Here is an 18596-nt window from a genome sequence, read left to right on the forward strand (position 1 = left end):
CACCAGGTCGACTGGACTGGCTGGTCATCAAGCTTTAAGGACCATCTGCCTGTCTCCACCTCCCCTGTGCTAGGATTACAAGCATGTGCCACCCTAAGGCTTTTGTTTTCCACTTGGATGCAGAGGATCAAACTCAGGTCCTCAAGCTTCTGGACGTAGTTGTCTTCCCAGCACCCTGAACTGTTTTGATTAAGCTAAAAGGGATCTCAGTCAACATCCTGTGCCCATCTCATCATACATCAGCAGTAGTCAGCATTCTCTCCAAAAAGGATTTTTTTCTTTCTACACTGCAAGTGATAACTGCTGCCCTGCATTCCAACTTCGTTTATTAGTACTAATCCTCTAACAGGAGTTTTCTTTACCTCTTGCCTACACTTTACCCTGTGAACCCACAGCTTTGCTAATTCACTACAGACCCATCATTGCCATCAAAGGAGATTAGCTGGAAGAGTGGCTAAGTTCTATCACTTGACTTGAACACTGACCTTGTTAGGGAGGTTTAAAAGCTGATTCCCTGTTGGATGCAACACACACAATCTCACTGACAGAATTCTCTGTCATTTTTTTTTATTGATGCCGAGAGTCGTGCTATAACTAATGCTTAAGTTTTTTTTTTTTTTTAAGTTTTATTTATTTATTATGTATATAGTGTCCTGCCTGCATGTACACCTGGACGCCAGAAGAGGGCATCAATTTTCATTATAGATGGCTGTGAGGCACCATGTGGTTGCTGGGAATTGAACTCAGGACCTCTGGAAGAGTAAGCAGTACTCTTAACCTCTGAGCCATCTCTCCAGCCCCCATGCTTGAGTTTTGACAAAGACCTGTGCTTCTTCTGTTTAGAACCTGTCCAGGCTTTTACTCAAATTCTCTCTTGGGATTTTTATTGTTTGAATAAGAAATTAGTAGCTATTGATACTGACTGAATATATAGCGGGAATGTGTTCTCTGCCCAGATGCTGGGCACTCCAAAATCAACACTGGTCCTTATACATCAAAACATACATGGTGGCCATTGCATTTAGCCTTCGCCATACATTGATAAGCCTCTTGTTTCAAGGGCTTCATTGATATCATTATGCAATACATAAATGTCACCAGTCTACTGTAAAGTTTCATAAGTAATAACTTTTGAAATAGGGCTGGCAAGATGGCTCAGTGGGTAAAGGCACTTGCCACCAAGTCTGATGATCTGAGTTCCATCCCTGATTGTCACAAGTTGTCCTCTCTCCACCACACACACACACATACACACACACACAGTGGCATGTACACATCCGCTGACATACAATAAATGAAGTGTAATAATCACAAGCTATTTAACAAACTTTTAAAACAGAATTGGAGCATCTCTCAGCATCTGTGACTTCCTGTTGCCATCTGTTCCTAAATGAAAAGAGATTGCTTTCCAAACATGTTTACTTCTGTTAAGTAGGTAACAGGTTAGTTTGTGGCAGATATAAATTAAGACCATATGAGAGGTTTAAAAAAAATGTCAATATGTGTCCTTTTCTGTAATATATGGCCCAACTTGCCCTGTTATTACAGACAGACCTACTTAGAGACAGTTGCAGGAACTTAGGGACAGTGTTAGATCTTTACCTTTATGTAAGAGTACCTGAGGAGCTTGTTTCTGGTTTGTTGTCCATTTTTCTGAGAAAATGTTGTTGATTTGGGGGTTTTAAGATATAATGAATTTTAGAGCTATCGGCATGAGAACTGGATTTTCTTGCAATCAAGAGTTTTGATGAGTAGAATTGAAAATGGTAGGTGTTTCTTCGTGGCCCTCTGGGGTCAGCTCACTGTGGGAGTCAGTTCCAGTCAGCTCACTGTGGGAGTCAGTTCCAGTCCTGATATTCTTCTTTTGGAAATTAGAATCAAGCACTATGTACAGTTAAAAGGCTAATCACAACCTGACTCAACAGTTTCCCTCCTTCCCCGTATTCTTTTCTGAAATGGTAACTCCGAGGAGATGTTTGAAATCTCCCCAAAGCATGACCCTTTTGAACAGGAAAAACTCATACATTCTTGAGCATCTGCTAGGCTTCCCTAGTCATAAGGTTCCAGTGCAAATGTCTTGTCTATGAAACTGTCCTTGACATGCCTGGAAAGGCCAAATGAGGCTTCTTCTTTCCGACACAGTCCTCCCCAGCGGCCTGGAGTGTGACTGTAAATACTCTACCTGCAATCGGAGAGTGTGACTGTCGATATTCTCTCTTCCATTTGAGGGTGCAACTGTCAATATGTTTGTCTCTCACCTGAGTGTACGAGTTCTCTAGAACAAGGGCTATTTCTTGCTCTGTGTGGCTGAGCTATAACGCTCAGTGCTTTAGCTGCAGCAACTGGGTTTTTGGTTTTTTGTTTTGTTTTGTTTTTCTCTACTTAAAATAATGTCGGTATGTTGGTGGGGACATCCTCCATCCATCCTTTGTCGAGGAGCTTGGGTTCACTATTGAAGTTATGCTTGACCTACACAGAAGGCCCCTCATGCCAGGGTGCTACTGGGTGTTGCAGACGCCTCTCCACTCCCTTGTCAGCCTGCACATTCCAGAGTATTGAAGTGACTTTAACTGAACTTTTTACCCGTGGCTTGTATTTGGATTCTGTTCTTCTAGCCTCAAACTACCTTTTTCTTTCTAAAGATTGGCAGGACAGGAAGGGTCAGGAACAGAGAGTAGAAATAAGTCCAGTGTCACCCACTTCAGTAAAAATATTTTTTCTTAAATCCATGGTTATATTCAGCCTCCCTCTGAGGTCTTGTGTGGCCCGGGAAATGGGTCATTATTCCTGGGGTGGGTCTATGGGCTAGAGCAAGATAGTCTGGTTAATGAATGAATAAATGGGTGGAAGGGTCCCACTTGTACACATTTTCAAAAATAGCATCAAGTCCATGAAACTTGAGTATTATCTCAAGATAGAGAAAGAAGAAGAAAGGACTAGGGAAGGGATTGTGTCTATAGCTTACACAGAGCCATTGGTTAGCTCCCCAGACACAAACTGTCTGGTGGCACACAACTATAGTCCCAGCAGTGGCAGAAGAATCCATTTGATGTCGCTCTTGGCCACATGGTGATTTGCAGGTCTGCCTTGGCTACAGGACAGATACCTTATCTCAAAAAGCAAAAAATAATAACAACAAAATGTTCCTATAATCAGAGGCAGGAGGCTCCAAGCAGGCTACAGTGTCTCAAAAAACAACAAAAAGAGAATACCGGAGATATGAGAGTTGGTTCTGTGGGCAAAGGATGGTTGATTAAGTCACCCTGAAAGTTACAAAATTCTCAGAAGCCCAAGCAGAGTCTTCCATCCCAGGTAACCATTAAGACTAGTTCAATATTTTTCATTAACTTGGCAAACGAAAATAAGCACATGTATTTTGTAACATTTAAAGGTACCTGGAAAGAACTCCAGCACACTTGGTGAAAACATTACAAATACACACAAATTTATTTATCTCCAGGTCTTATTCAATTTAGCAGAGGACCAAATGTTCAAAAGGAAGAATAATAAAGCAGTGATTATAATTGAAGTGTTTTTGTAGATGTAAAGAATAGGAAAGCTCATGAGGACATTTTCGAGCTTGTTTATTTAAATAATGAATGAACAGTGCCTTGAGTCTCAAAAGTGAACTTGTTTCTAGTTAAGCAGGTAGAGTAGAGCAAGACACCTGTTTTCGGGTTTTAGTTAGAATTTCATTCTGTTTGCATTTTCAAACATGACCTTCAGAGGGTGAGAAAATTGAAATAAACTCATTTAATCTCAGCTCCTTAGTAGATATTAACATACCGCCAGTAACCACATTAATCTCATATGCCCTTATCTTAGAGGAATTAAAACCAGTTTTGCCCTTCTCTGAAAAGACTCACTTCTGATTTATACCGCTTAAAGCATCCAGAAGGGTCTTGTAGAATAATTTGATTCAACTACTAAAGCTTAAATTGCCTCTTTCTATTATTATTTATCCTTATGTTGTCTACTTTCAATCATTTTGTTCCTAGAGGACTGAGGGGCTCTTTTGAGTTCAAATCCAGCTCACCTCACAGCACTGGAGCTTTGCACAAAGTCAAGATTCTTGAACTTAGTCTCTTGGTTTCTAATTGTCTTATTTATAAACACGCGATAAGATCGAGCCTCCTTTTAAGATTTTAGTGAAAACTTAATAAAATGGCATGCATAACTGGTTGGTGGTAGCACACGCCTTCAATCCTAGCACTTAGAAGGCAGAGGCAGACAGAATGGAGTTCAAAGCCAGTCTAGTCTACGCAGTGAGTTCCAGGACAGGCAGGACTACAGAGAGAAACCCTGTCTCAAAAACCAGAACAACAACAAACAGATGCAAGTGAGAAATAGTTGGCACAGTACATGTCATACAATAGTGTCTCTGAATTATTAGAAGAGCAATAATGATTATTCTAGGCAAATTATTTTCTAGAAATGAAAGATGTTCAGTGGTCCCTTAGAAATAAAATAATTAAATTCTCTTCTTCTAAAAATAATTTCCCCTTAAACAAATTAAATTTCCCATAAAGAGGTTAGTAATACTAGCTTCTGTATATAATGTAAAGTGGTATATATTCTATTATGTCCACCTACATTTTTCATTGGTTGATTGATTGATTTTTGAGACAGGCTCTCTCTAGGTAGTCCTGGCTGTACTGGCTCTATGTAGACAAAGCTAGCCTAGAACTCACAGAGATCTGTCTGCCTTTGCTTCCTGAGTGCTGAGATTAAAGAAAGACATGTGCCACCACAACTGGCCCCAGCTATATTTTAAATTTGGACCCTCCAAACAGAATCGATATCATAATCGATGAATAAAAGTATGTCGGGAGCGTTAGGGGAAAATTACCTTGTAGAGGAGAAGCCAGAACTCAGAGACTGTCCTGAAAAGCAGGATGTGAGTGCAAAACAGCCTCACCAGGAAAGGGCCTCACATTCTGAGGTGATCCTAGCAAGGCAATCAGGAACAATCACAGATTTGACTCCCATGGCTGGAGAAGAAAAATCCAAGCAGCAGAAACAGCATTTTTAGTGTCCTAATGCATGAACGAATGGATGGACGAATGTTGGATTGGTGGATCAGTTCGTGGTTGAGCAAGTAGATGATTGGCTAAATGGATAGATAAGGCATATTAATCATATAAAAATATGTAGAGGAGCTTTACAGTCACATTCCAGTTAGAAGGAAATGGATATGCAAATAGAAACTGTGGGCAGAACACAATGTTGGGTTTGGGAAACTTGTGTTTAATTCACAAGGCTGAGGATGGTAGACCCAGGCAGGATGAACAGTTGAGGGTCACTGACTGTTTCTCTAAAGAGTTTTGATTTTGGTCTTGTAGATTACCCAGACATCAGTCAGGCCTTGGGAAAATGCCATCTAATTCTTCTACCTCTGCTTCTCTTCTCTAGTATTTATTTAAACTTTTAATCAATTTTAAATTTAATTTTATTAAATAAAGGCAATTGCTTTTCTTTTCAATAGGTGGCTGTGAACCTATTTCAAGCCATCTTTCATACCCCTGGTGTACCTCCCTGATATATGCAGGCCTTAAAAAGCAGGTTGAAGGTTTTGCCTGTAGTGAATGATACCACATTAGTGAGAGACCAACAGTCATCCCAGGAAAGGAGCTGGAGTTCTGAGATGAGAAGAACAGCGAGGCGTCCCTTTTGCTCTGCTGCAGGCAGAACATGAGGAGCCGAGGCAAAGCTAGGCACAAAGACAGCAGAAGACAGATGTCAGGAGATCAGTGGCTCTCTTTCTCCTTCCATCCCTCTGGTGTTCCTCTCCGCAGTGTACCTTTATAGTTCCCATCAAAGAAAGTCTCCACCCCAAAAGCCTAGGGTCCAAAGCCTATAAATACAAGCTCAGTAAGAAGTAACCAGAGCTTGCACTCTGCAGAGGACCTGAGACTGCAGAAAATTCATAAAGCCACCCAATAAATTTATCTAGGGTTCAAGATCTTCTGCTCCGTGAAAGGTGAACCGAGGAACCGAGCACATATTTCTAAATTGAGTCAAACCTAGAGAAACACCTGGTTAGTTTGTAAATTTAGTAACAGTACCTTATACATCAAGCGACAGAGCATCCATAGCCAAGAATAAAGGAGCCCATAGGGAGCCAGAAGATTCTGCTGCCCCAGGTTTATTCTGCAACCTCCGACAGCAAGTCTGTAATCACCTGTTCATCAGAACTTGACTGCTATCTTCCTAGTAAGTAGCTCATTCCCAAGAATCTCTGAACTCTTTGAAATGGCCCCATTCTATTCTGAAGGACAAACCTGGGGTTTTGTGGAAGGGGCTTAAAGTTCCGGACCCCTGCCTGGAAAGATATCGTACCAAGAATTCTTCTCGGTCAGTGGTTTCACCCTTTCACAGTTACAGACACTGAGACAACAGACCATGGCCTGCATTGCACAGCAGCCTCTCACTGGTCATGTTGTGGCTTCAACTCCCTTTTAAAAGCAAAGAATACAGATTCAAAACGACCAACTCAGGTGCTGAAATGTGTATTTCTCAAGAAGAAAAGAGTGTTTTTATTATTCCCAGCATGGAGTATGGGGATAAATTACCTACAGCATGCCAGTGATCTCAAGGAGTTGCTGAGTTACACGTCTTTGGCATTTTCTGAAGAGTCTTGGCATCCTCTGACATGCCAGTGAGGACCAGAGAGCTGCAGAATGCACCACTTGGTCACAGAACCATATGCCATCACTTTCCAATCCCTGACTCCAGATGTACTCCGAGCCTTGCCATCCTTCATTGACTCTTGGAACTCCTGGAACTGGCTATGAAGCCATTCCAAGAATAACCTTAAACATCTCATCCTGCTACCTTTGCCTACCGGGTGCTATGATTACAAGTGGGCAGTGCTGGGGAATCAAAAGCAGGACCCCTTACACACTGGGCAACATCTCTACCAGCTGTGCAGCATCCCCAACCCATCTCTTCTTCATAAAACCTCAGTACTTGTTTTCGTCCTTCACATAGGAACTTCCATGAAGCTTTTTTTCCTCTGGGGTTTAATTCCATAGATAGACGAAAGCTGGATGGTGCTGAACTAAATGACTCACTTAGTAACTGTGTTGACAGTGGCAAGATTTTATAGGAAAAAGGCGGGGTGGGGAGGAGGGGAGTGAGGTGACACTACTTATGTGACTGTAAGCGCCAAGAGGACAGTCAGTGAATCTAGTTTGTTCATACCCAGGTCTCCAGTGCATTAAAGTTCTAGAGACCCAACCAGTGTGCCATGCACTGAATATGCAACATGAGTGAGGGCGAATTCTTGGGCTTTTCCACAGCCGGGGCTGTAGTAACTAATTCATGCTGCTCACTTACAGCATCAGGGGCTACCCATCATGCTCATGGTCCAAATTCACCCATGGCTCTTTCCCCATCTACATGTGGTTCTCATTGCAAGGTACAGGTTCAACCTGCATGTGTTTTATGAACGGCAGACAGTCCCCCTGACTGATCAGAGAAGGGATGATAGCAGCAATATGTGGAACCCTTAGAGTGGGGGGTTCTTCCTGCTCCTCACACTGCTTTCCGTGCAACCAAGCCAGACAGCAGGGGAGAGCAAGTAAACGGGGACTCTACAGAGGCCCGTGTGGCATCGTGGGTGTGTGATCCTGTGGGAATCACTAAGGCCAGTTTGCCACAGAAAGGAGAAAGTGTAGGGTGTGGGTCTTGGTCTTGGCAGAACGGCACTGGAGCTTATTCTAAAAATAAGATGAGGAAAGTCTCGTCCAGAATTATTTTAGTTTTACATATTGAAGTGGTTTGCTGAAGTCTTTGTAAAATTTTATTTAACAGCCCTTTCTGGGTTGGAAATAGTATAACATGATATGAGGGAAAGTTGTGCTTAATTATACATGGTTAGGACTGTTGGTAGGAAATTCTTGGCTGTGGGAGGGTTGGTATGCTTTGGCTCCGGTTTTTGATGGGAGTCTAGCAGCTGCTGTTTTGTTTCTTAAAATAGCACGTCTTAACAATTATTTCAAATGTCAATGCAGGATTTTTTTTTTCTTTAAAACTATTAAAAGATTAACTGGTGCTCGCTGAGATCTTCTTGGCCAACACTGGTGAACACTTGCACCCAGCGCCTCCTTTGGTCTTCAGATAACCTTGTTACAGTCTCTCATAGTAAATAATGGGGACTCAAAGTGAATGCCGGCAAATGTTGAGATGTTGGCCCAGATCTGGTCTCAGAAACACTACAGCATAATAACTCTGATCTTAACTTTTATGGTTCTTCTTTGTTCCTCCCCCATAAACTTATAAGAAGAGCATACAGTTATTTAAAAAAAAATTGTCTGAGCTTCTCTTTTGGTTGCTGTTCAAAATACCCTGATAGAAGCAGCTCCAGGAAGCTATAAGGGGTTTACTCAGGCTCAAAGTCCGAGGGCATAGCTCCTCAGTGCAGGGAAACACAAGTTTTAAATAGTTGATCTACGGCATTCACTGTCAGCAGCAAGAGAAATAAGTGATGTTACTCAGTTTCCTCTCTCTGTTTATAAAATCCAGGATTCCTATTAGGGAATGGTGCCATCTGCAGTAGGCACGTCTTCCTACCCCAGGTAATATAATCAAGACAGTTCCCATACAGACATGCTTAGCATATCATCTACCAGTTGGTTTTAGGTTCTGTCAAGTTGACAATGAACTCTGACCACCACCCGTCACCCCTCCCCACTCACACACTTGTTAATATGTTCTCAAAAAGAAAAACATACGGATTGGAAAGATTGATCTCTCAAAGAGAATCTCCACATCTTTGATGAAAGGAGACCACTGTATGCCCATCAGTCCCTGCTGATATCCAAAGCTATAAGAAGACAGTAATTGCTTGAGAACTGTTGTTGTCATGTTGTAGAGCACTAGAATGGAATTGAGAAAATTCCCCAAAGACCTAGGCTGTTTTTGAATGTTTTGTGCTGCATAATTAACAATTAGCTGTAGATACTTCAATTGCATATTTAAAAGCACCTGTTTCCAAGAGTTAAGAATGTAGGTGATAATTGCCTCCTTATTTTTGTGTTCATTCTTCTTAAGACTCGTATGTGTATATGTGTGTGTACATATGTGTGTATGTGTATATATACATAAAAGATCATTTTAGAGTGATAACATTCCTCCCTTTCCCAATATTCAGTATTTATATTATGTACAAGTACAGGGTCATGCTTTTCTATGGCCTATTAAAGCTAGCAGTTCCCCTTCTTTTTATTGACAAACATTTTAGATTTTTCATTATGTACAATTATTATACATGATAATGTTTTATATAAGACATTTTATACAAGTATATATTATGCATTGGGCATATTACTCCCATGCCCCCTTACCCACAACTTTTTCAATTTGTTCTTCTACATAGCTTCACTTCTACCTTTTGTGCCCTAAATGTGTGTGTATTTGTGTTGTAAACACACACAATGAGTATAAATGCATAAAACCTAAGAACCGCAAAGGACAACAAACACACACTTGTCTTTCTAAGTCTGGCATAATTTCTGTGCTGTGATTATTTCCATTTGGATTTACTGTGCTATAAACACATACCACGAAGCTACAGTATCTTTCCAAATAGTAACTGCTCATACTATACCAACTAACTCCATATTTTATGTTACAGTGTAAGTGATGGAATGTAATTGTCTGTTTAGTATAACAGCTGACCTCTCATCCTTTGATAGTCTTCAAAAATTAGGTCAATGTCACTTCCTCTGTGCATTCAGAGTCTTCCTGGTCATCTCAGGTTTTAATTTTTCAGTTTTATGATGTTTGCTTATATTTCATAGTTCTGGTATTGGTCACTAGCTTCCTGGTATAATCATTCCTGCGAAGCTACATGTAAATGGATAGGGGACCAGGGACCACTTGGTTCTCATGTGTGTGTTTGTGTGTGGTTTATGTTTTACTCCTTAATTGCCAAAATCCCTATCAGGTCCATGTATCACATGGACCTTTGTGTTGGATTGATATTCCCTGATATACTAGTAAATTAAATTAATTAAATTACTCTTCCCAAACTGTTCTTATCCCATGGGCTTTTTGTCACATTTATTACCTTTTTATCGTCAAGGAAACTATTGTGTTCCTGTTCGTGGATTAAATGACTTTGTCGTTTTCATGTTGAAATTTACCTTTCGTTTCATGAATATTTTCTTTTAACTTACCGGTTGTTCTCCATAGAGCATGCCATCTAAGGTCCACCCTTATCAGCTGCAAACAAATGACCCTTTCTTCCATTTGCCAGACATATTCTCCAACCAGTCACCACTCCCATCCATGTCATATTTCCTTGAAAAAAGGATAATTGTCTGACATTGAAGTCCCCAAACTCCTCCTCCTACCCCTCCCCCGTATTTTCTCTGTACTGAAATGGCTGTTATCTTGCCAGTGGTAACCTATGAGCAAGTTGTGATGCCTCGGTGTCTCCCTGGTTACCCTGAGCGTTCACACCGGCACCCTCTTGTAACTCACCCCTGTCTCTTCCTAACCCAGGGCCTTAAAGCTGCTGACAACGACCCCACAGCTCCGCCATATGACTCCCTGTTAGTCTTCGACTACGAGGGCAGCGGCTCCACGGCCGGCTCCTTGAGCTCCCTCAACTCCTCCAGTAGCGGCGGGGACCAGGACTATGACTACCTGAATGACTGGGGACCCCGCTTCAAGAAGCTGGCCGACATGTACGGCGGCGGCGACGACTGAACGGCAGGACGGACTTGGCTTTTGGACAAGTACGAACAGTTTCACCTGATATTCCCAAAAAAGCATACAGAAGCTAGGCTTTAACTCTGTAGTCACTAGCACCGTGCTCGCTGGAGGCTTTGGCGTAGGCTGCGAACCAGTTTGGGCTCCCAGGGGAATATCAGTGGTCGATACTGTCTGGAAAACACCGAGCTCAGCTACACTTGAATTTTACAGTACAGAAGCACTGGGATTTTATGTGCCTTTTTGTACCTTTTTCAGATTGGAATTAGTTTTCTGTTTAAGGCTTTAATGGTACTGATTTCTGAAACGATAAGGAAAAGACAAAATATTTTGTGGCGGGAGCAGAAAGTTAAATGTGATATGCTTCAACACACTTTTGTTACAACGCATTTGCTTTTGTTAAGATACAGAATGAAACAAACAGATTAAAAAAAATTAACTCATGGAGTGATTTTGTTACCTTGGGGTGGGGGGGGACGAGACCATGAGATAGGAAAATGTACATTACTTCTAGTTTTAGACTTTAGATTTTTTTTTTCACTAAAATCTTAAAACTTACGCAGCTGGTTGCAGATAAAGGGAGTTTTCATATCACCAATTTGTAGCAAAATTGAATTTTTTCATAAACTAGAATGTTAGACACATTTTGGTCTTAATCCATGTACACTTTTTTATTTTCTGTATTTTTTCCACCTCACTGTAAAAATGGTGTGTGTACATAATGTTTTATCAGCATAGACTATGGAGGAGTGCAGAGAACTCGGAACATGTGTATGTATTATTTGGACTTTGGATTCAGGTTTTTTGCATGTTAATATCTTTCGTTATGGATAAAGTATTTACAAAACAAAGTGACATTTGATTCAACTGTTGAGCTGTAGTTAGAATACTCAATTTTTAATTTTTTAAATTTTTTTTTAATTTTCTCTTTTTGTTTTGTTTTGTTTTATTTTGTTTTGGGGAGGGATAAAAGTTCTTAGCACAAATGTTTTACATAATTTGTACCAAAAAAAAATTACACACAAAAAGGAAAGAAAAGTAAAAGGGGTGGCCTGGTACTGGCAGCACTAGCAAGTGTGTGTTTTTAAAAAACAAAAGAAACAAACAAAAAAATAAATAAATAGAGAAAAAAGAAAAAAAAAAAAGCTTTTAAACTGGAGAGACTTCTGAAACAGCTTTGCGTCTGTGTTGTGTACCAGAATACAAACAATACACCTCTGACCCCGCATTCCGAATAAAATGCTAATTTTGGATCTGGTGACTGCTTTGAACTTTTTCTTTTCTGCTCTGGAGCTTCTCCGAGTGTTGTAGAAACCCCAAGAGCTTGGTGGTTATTGGTAGCAGCCTTACGAAATCGTGATGTGTTTGCCCTCAGTCCCTTCATATGAAATGCCTCGCATGGCAGTCATGTATCCTGAATGTTCTAACGTGGGCATAGAAGAAAGACACCAGTTGGCTTGAAAAAGAACCTGATGGCAATGGCATAAAAACGGCATCATGAACTTCATTAAGCACTGTGACATTGCTAGCTTGCCTTTTGCTGCCACCCAAGCTGGTGGTTATGCTGAAGTAGAGGGTCGGCGTGGCCTTGGGAACCGCAATGGACCTGCTGATTCTCCCACACCTCATGGTAGCCACTGTTCTGTGTTCCTAGTGGAAGATGCTCAGGCTTGACTCCTAACTCTCATCCAGCCATTGTTTTAGTGATGTGTGTAGTATGTGCTACAAGGAGGAACAGAGAGGGGGACAGTCATGCTAACTTTATTAAACTGCTCATGTCTCTTACTGTGATTCATAGTTAACTTTTATGAAAACTGAGGGAACTGTCACTATTTTTCTATCTGGATCTGTGTTCATAGTCATCACACCATATAGTCTTACACTGTAGACTTTAGAAAACACACCTCTAAGTAATTCCTCTATTTCTTCTCAATATGAAGATTATTGTATATCACAGTGAAATTTGCTTTTCTATTGACTTACTCAGTGGGTAGTTCTTTCTTGTTGCTGGTCTGATCCTTAGATGCTAGGACTCCAGGAATTTCTGTGAGAAAAACATCCTAAATTGGAACAGCCTTGCTTAAAATGGATTAATAGAGTATTCCCTCATGCTGTTTGTCCATTGAAATGAAAACTGAACTGACATTCAAATTCAAACATGTAAGACCTCTATCAAGTGGAGACCTTTAAATGACCTGGGTATAGTGAGGTGCACCTGCAATTCCAGCATTTTGGGGTGAAGACAAGAGGCTTTCTAGAAATTGGACCACCCTGGTCTAAACAGCAGGTTCCAAGCCCGCCAGGGCTACATAGCAAAACTGTGCCTCAAGAAAAATAAATCAGTCAAACAAACAAACAAAAATACTTGATAAATCAATAGTTTTTAAAACTTTCCTTTTTACAGATACTGTCCACAGCTGTTGTTCCTTTCTAACAAATTTCAGAAAAGCAACAAAGAGTAGGTGGTCTCATTCATTTTGCTACAAATGAATTTTCTATTCAACTAGTTGTAATCCATGGTTCTTGTCATCAAAGCTTTTTTATACACATGTTTGCATATAGATTTTATTTTAACTTATATTCATGAAAATGGTTTACATAGTTTATGTTTTTCTGTGACTTTCCTATTTCACTAAGACTGTACTTTGGACCTTTTTCCATATTACTATATATGTAATTCCACTTCATCCTTTTTAACTGCTACATAGAATTCCATAATACGGACTTAATAGTTTTTATTGAATCATTTCTTAATTTGTTTCCTTTTTTCATGATTAAAAATCATTCCACAGTAAACACTCTTGCGCAAGCCTCTGCATGTGGGAGTATTTTTCCAAATTAGAAGCTTGGAGATGGAATTACATGATTCAAGAAACCAGAGGGAAGTTAATTAAACATGGCTAAAATTATAAATGTTTGGTGTTACTTCAGTGAGCCTCTTAGCTAAAAGGAGCAGCTTTCTAAAAGCCAGCAACGAATGCAAGATGATCTAAGCAAGGCCTTATATTCTCTTTTATGTGGAAATTAGCCATGGAATCAAGTCCTGATAGTAGCTTCAAATGTTCTGCAAAATGGCTTACCTGTGTAACACAATAAAGCCTTGAAAATTCTGTTTATGAGTGTTGTATTCAGACCCCATCCAGAAGCATTCTTACCCTGGCCCTCCTTGGAACGTGGGTCTGGCTGCAGTATGCGTGGAGAGGGAGTCCCCGTGGTTAGGTCATGTTCTGAGAAAAGTATGCATGCTATGTATTTCAACAAGGCCTACAGATTGCCTAGTTAAAGACAACACTAATGTAAACCATCATAATTGGTCACAAGAATCCATTTCCCCTTGCTTGCAGTAGTCTGGACGTTATGCACTAAAGGTTATCATGAGAGAACCAGTGAGATGGCTCAGCAGGAATCTGCCTTTGCTGCCAAAGCACCTTGAGTCAAATCCCCAGAACTTTTCTATGGAATGAGAGAACTCACTCCACAAAGTCACCCTCTGACCTCTACACATACAGCATGCATGCGGCACACACAATTATGATAATAATACAAGAAAATAAAAATAACTTAGAAATTTGGCATTCTTGAAGCCTAGCCCGGGCAGGGGATGGGGTGCTATCCTTTCCCTGTGTGGACAAACCGTCTGTGGTTTTTCAAGTCTGTTTTCATTCCCCTATGGACTTTCTTGTCTTTTTCCCCAGTTAATGAGAAAGAGTTCTTCACGTGCCTGTTTCTCAGTATTCAGCTAATCTTTTGAATTCACTACAGTGTTTTTATAGCAGAGAAATTTCTCACAAATTTGAAATATTTCAAAGGTAGATTTCTGAGATTTTTTTTTTCCCGATGATGCTCAGCACTGTCATTTATCTAGAACCGCAATACCGGAAGTCAGCTTCTTGAGAATTTCTAAAATGTCTGATTTTCAGAACTCATTTGTTAAAAATTTTGACCTTGACACAGCCATGTAACATGGAACATTTATTCTATACGTTTCTCATATATATATATATATATATATATATATATATATATATGTACTTCTTGGCCTTTTATTCTCTTTTAATATGTTTTATTGGTTCACTGACTTTTCTGCATTATGCTGGGTAATACTAACATCATTTTGAGAAGCCATTTCCATGCTGTTCTTGTCAATAAAGATTTCCTTTTTTTTTTTTTTTGGCCTGTTTTTGTGCATGAGTTTAAGAAATATTTTGTCAAGTTCTATAAAAATTACATTTCACGTTTTACTGATTCTACAGGTTTTCATACCATAGAGTTACTAAACATCTCATTTTTATGTTCTCTTTGGTGCTTTTCATTATTCGTAGGAGAGAATCTCCTTCTCATGGTTATCTCTGCTGATTCTCTTACTGGTCACTTTCAAGTGGATTGACTTTTACCTCACCTATATCTACCTCAGTTTACCTTTCTGCTAGTCTCTAAGCATTTTCTGATGATTCCCTTTTATTCCTGACAGAATAATGACAGTTTTTTTTCCCATTTCTATGACTAATATTCGGACTTCCCCCGTGTTGTTATTTATGATAATAAGAATTATTTTGATTGTTCCTGTCTGTAGTTGAGACACTATATTTCACATTATACATATCATATACTGTAGGTAGTATCAGATTCTAAATGTGCATGTTAAATTTTATAAACTATCCCCGTTACATAGATGATTATTAATGATTAATATGGTAAATTATGTTGTTATTCTTAGATGTTCTAGTATTGAATCTAACTTTTCTTAGCATGAACTCGGCTTGTCATAATGTCCTTTCTTTAATAGACTAATGTGTCTACTCTTCTTTTACTTGAGAACCTTACTATACAATTTTCTGTGCCTCACTGCTTCTCAGGATTCTTGCTAAATTTTAGTCTCAGAATTATGCTAGCCTAAAACCAAATAATTTGGAAGACTGTTTTTCCTTCTATGCCCATAATGTTTTATATAAATCATTTTTATCTGTTCATTAAAAATTTTACTAATCTAAAATTTGCCCTTGTTGGATCAGGTTCTCTTAATAATGAAATTTCTCAATAATTCAGATGCTATGCTTCTTTTTGACTGATTTTAACAATGTAGACTTTTTTCCCTCAACATACCTCTTTTGCCTAACTTAAAAAAAAATGACAGAAAATTGCACTGTGTATTATCTTTTAACGTTTTCCTTATAGCTTAAGGTCTGTTTTTTGTTTGTTTGTTTGTTTGTTTGGCTGGTTGGTTTTCTTTTTGTTTTCTCATTTCTCTCCTCAGAAACCCTTCAATCCAGCCCACAGTTTATTTTATCAGGCTGCTTGCTGTTGCTCATTCCTGTTAAGCCAGCACTTGGGAAGCTACACCAGGAGGGTGGCCATGAGTTCTTGTTGGCCTGTTACAGAGTGTGACCCCCACCAGCACAGACTACAGAGTGAGACCCTGTCTCAAAACCAGCCCTATCAACAAACAATTTATTGTGGTAGAAGATTTTGTTTTTGTTATTTTACTAAACTTAATGGAGATTTGCTCACTTGGATATTTGCATGCGGCTTGTCTATGAATTTGTTTTACAATGACTAGTATTTTACTTGAATTTGGTTTATTAGTTCCTAAGGCTTTGTTAATGGCTCCCAAACTGCTTTAGATCTGTGTATTTCCAGGGCAGAGGGAAATATGCTTCATGCCATCATTTTTACCAACGGAGGGTGCCTTTCTGGGTGACATTCAGGATTTTAACTTTGAATTTCATTTGTTTGATGTCATTGTAAGTACCCCGTTCTCTTTCTCTGAGTTTTCCGTTTGTTGTTTTGTTTTTACCAAAGGCATATTTGATTTTAGTCTGATTACATCTCTTCAGCGGTAAGAGCTGCTGGTGAGATGTGGTAAAGCAGATCAGAGGGGGAACCGCTGACAGTGTAGTCACTGTGGTCTACATAATGAGTTCCAGGGCTACCATAGTAAGACACTGCATCAACAACGAAAACCCTCAACAGAAACGAAGTTCTGATAATTTTATTTTCCGTCCTTGTAAACCAAGGAAAAGTATTTAAAAGCCATTTTCCAACAGGCAGTATCATAGCAGATTGGCAGTGGCACCAGCCTTGACAGACTTGGAAATCAAGGGTGTCCAGTCTTGTGTTGAGAAAAAAACGTGACCTCAGCTTGCCTGAGGCGTCACCAGGCCATCAGCATTCAACTGACCTCAATGAAGGGAAGGGAGGGAAAGGAGGAGGAAGAAGAAAAGGAAGAATGGAATTAGAATCAGAGTGGGGAATAGTAAGATAATATTTTTTCCTTTTATTTTTTTCTTTTGTTTGTTTTGTTTTTTCTCTGTGTAGCCCTGGCTGTCCTAGAACTCACTGTGTAGACCAGCCTGGCCTCAAACTCACAGAGATCCACCTCATTTTCATTATTTCTTCTTTCTTTTCTTTCTTTCTTTATTTTTTTATGGTGATGGGGATTAAACTAGCCTTTATTCATGCCAGCAAGTTACCGTTGACAGGCATTTCCTGTCCACTCACATACCTTTTCTTTTTTTAACTAATTATTTTGAAATAGAGTCTCATTAAGTTGTCTCTGCTGACCTTCGATTAACTCCAGATCTCTGTCCCCTTCATCCCAAAAGGCCTTGAATTTGGGATTCTCCCTCCTCTCAGCCTTCACAGCAGCTGGGATTACATACCTGCCTTTCCGTCAGGCCTGCCTTTCCTTCAGCGATACAATAAATTCAGGGTCCTCTCCCATTGTCTTGCACTGCTCACCAGCATTCTACAAGGTTAGCAATAAAAGCTGATGCACCATCCTCCACTTATCTTCTGTCAACCGGCTGCATTAACAAATGATGAAATATGCAAAAGAATGGATGAAGTCTGTCTTCTGAAGACAAACCTGCGTTTTCCCTCGTAGGAGGGTCCCATCTATTATGACTGTGTGTATACCGACAAGGAGTTGTGAGCATGGGTAGACAGTGTTACATCACATAGGAGGCTACCACAAGCAGGGGTGACTTTAAAGTGAGAAGGGGGCTACAGGAAATGGTAGGGAACAGTGAAAGAGGGGAAAGAAAGGAGAGAGAGAGAAAATGCCATCTGTTTGAAAAAAGCTAGAGTGAAACCTAACTCTTGTAAGATAATAAAAATCTTAAATAAATGAAGTTTTAAAAGTACAATTAAAGAAAGAATCCAGTTCCTGGATTCATGTACACATAAACACTCACATGCACACACTGGGGGGTGCAAATTAAAAATATACTCAGTAGAGAACATGAAGAGCCACTTATAAAAAGGTTTTGACATAATTATGCATAGATTAAAAATAATTCTAATTGCTATTACAACAAATTACTCTGATGAGTTTTTGTACAATATGAGTGGGAGAATACATTTACTTTTTATAACTTATTTTAATATAAAAAAAATAGGGCCACTTAAGCGCTTTTACCTAATCTCAGGTATAAGGTTGGTGTTGCATTCTCTTGGCTGGAAAATAGTATCAATCAGAAAGATGATGGACATATGTCTAAGATACTCTGTTATTCTAGACCAGTATATATTTAATGGAGTAGATTAATTTATTCCTGAGCATGTTGACCCCAAGGTGAATACTCAGTATTTCTAAGCTGGGAAATTCATGTTAAACTGAATTACTAAGTGGTGACAATGTCAACAATCACTTGCTGTGCTTTTGAGTTTCTGCAAAACTAGTTGGTTTTACACACAAATTTTCAAGTGTAAGAGGGGCAGTCTTTATCTTTTGAGTCGTTGAAGTCATCAGTGGGTTTCAGAATCAACTTTGCGGGAACCATTTGTATAAAGCAAACCTGAGTTTATAGATTTTCTCATGGGATTTTTGATTGTCTGTGGTCAAGGTACTTAGAGTATTAACTGATATCCAGGGACAG

The 18596-nt window shown here is 39.5% G+C and overlaps 1 protein-coding gene across 1 annotated transcript in view; it reads left to right on the top strand.

Moving 5' to 3' along the window:
* Nucleotides 1-11977, top strand: part of Cdh2 (cadherin 2) — a 225541-nt gene extending 213564 nt beyond the window's left edge. Inside the window, exon 16 of the mRNA XM_060377646.1 lies at nt 10510-11977. Within this exon, the coding sequence (XP_060233629.1) occupies nt 10510-10716 (207 nt within the window). The 3' untranslated portion in view covers nt 10717-11977. The remainder of the gene's footprint in view (nt 1-10509) is intronic.
* The last annotated feature ends 6619 nt before the right edge of the window (nt 11978-18596 follow it).

This window comes from Meriones unguiculatus, chromosome 2 (assembly GCF_030254825.1).
Source record: "Meriones unguiculatus strain TT.TT164.6M chromosome 2, Bangor_MerUng_6.1, whole genome shotgun sequence".
NCBI lineage: Eukaryota > Metazoa > Chordata > Mammalia > Rodentia > Muridae > Meriones > Meriones unguiculatus.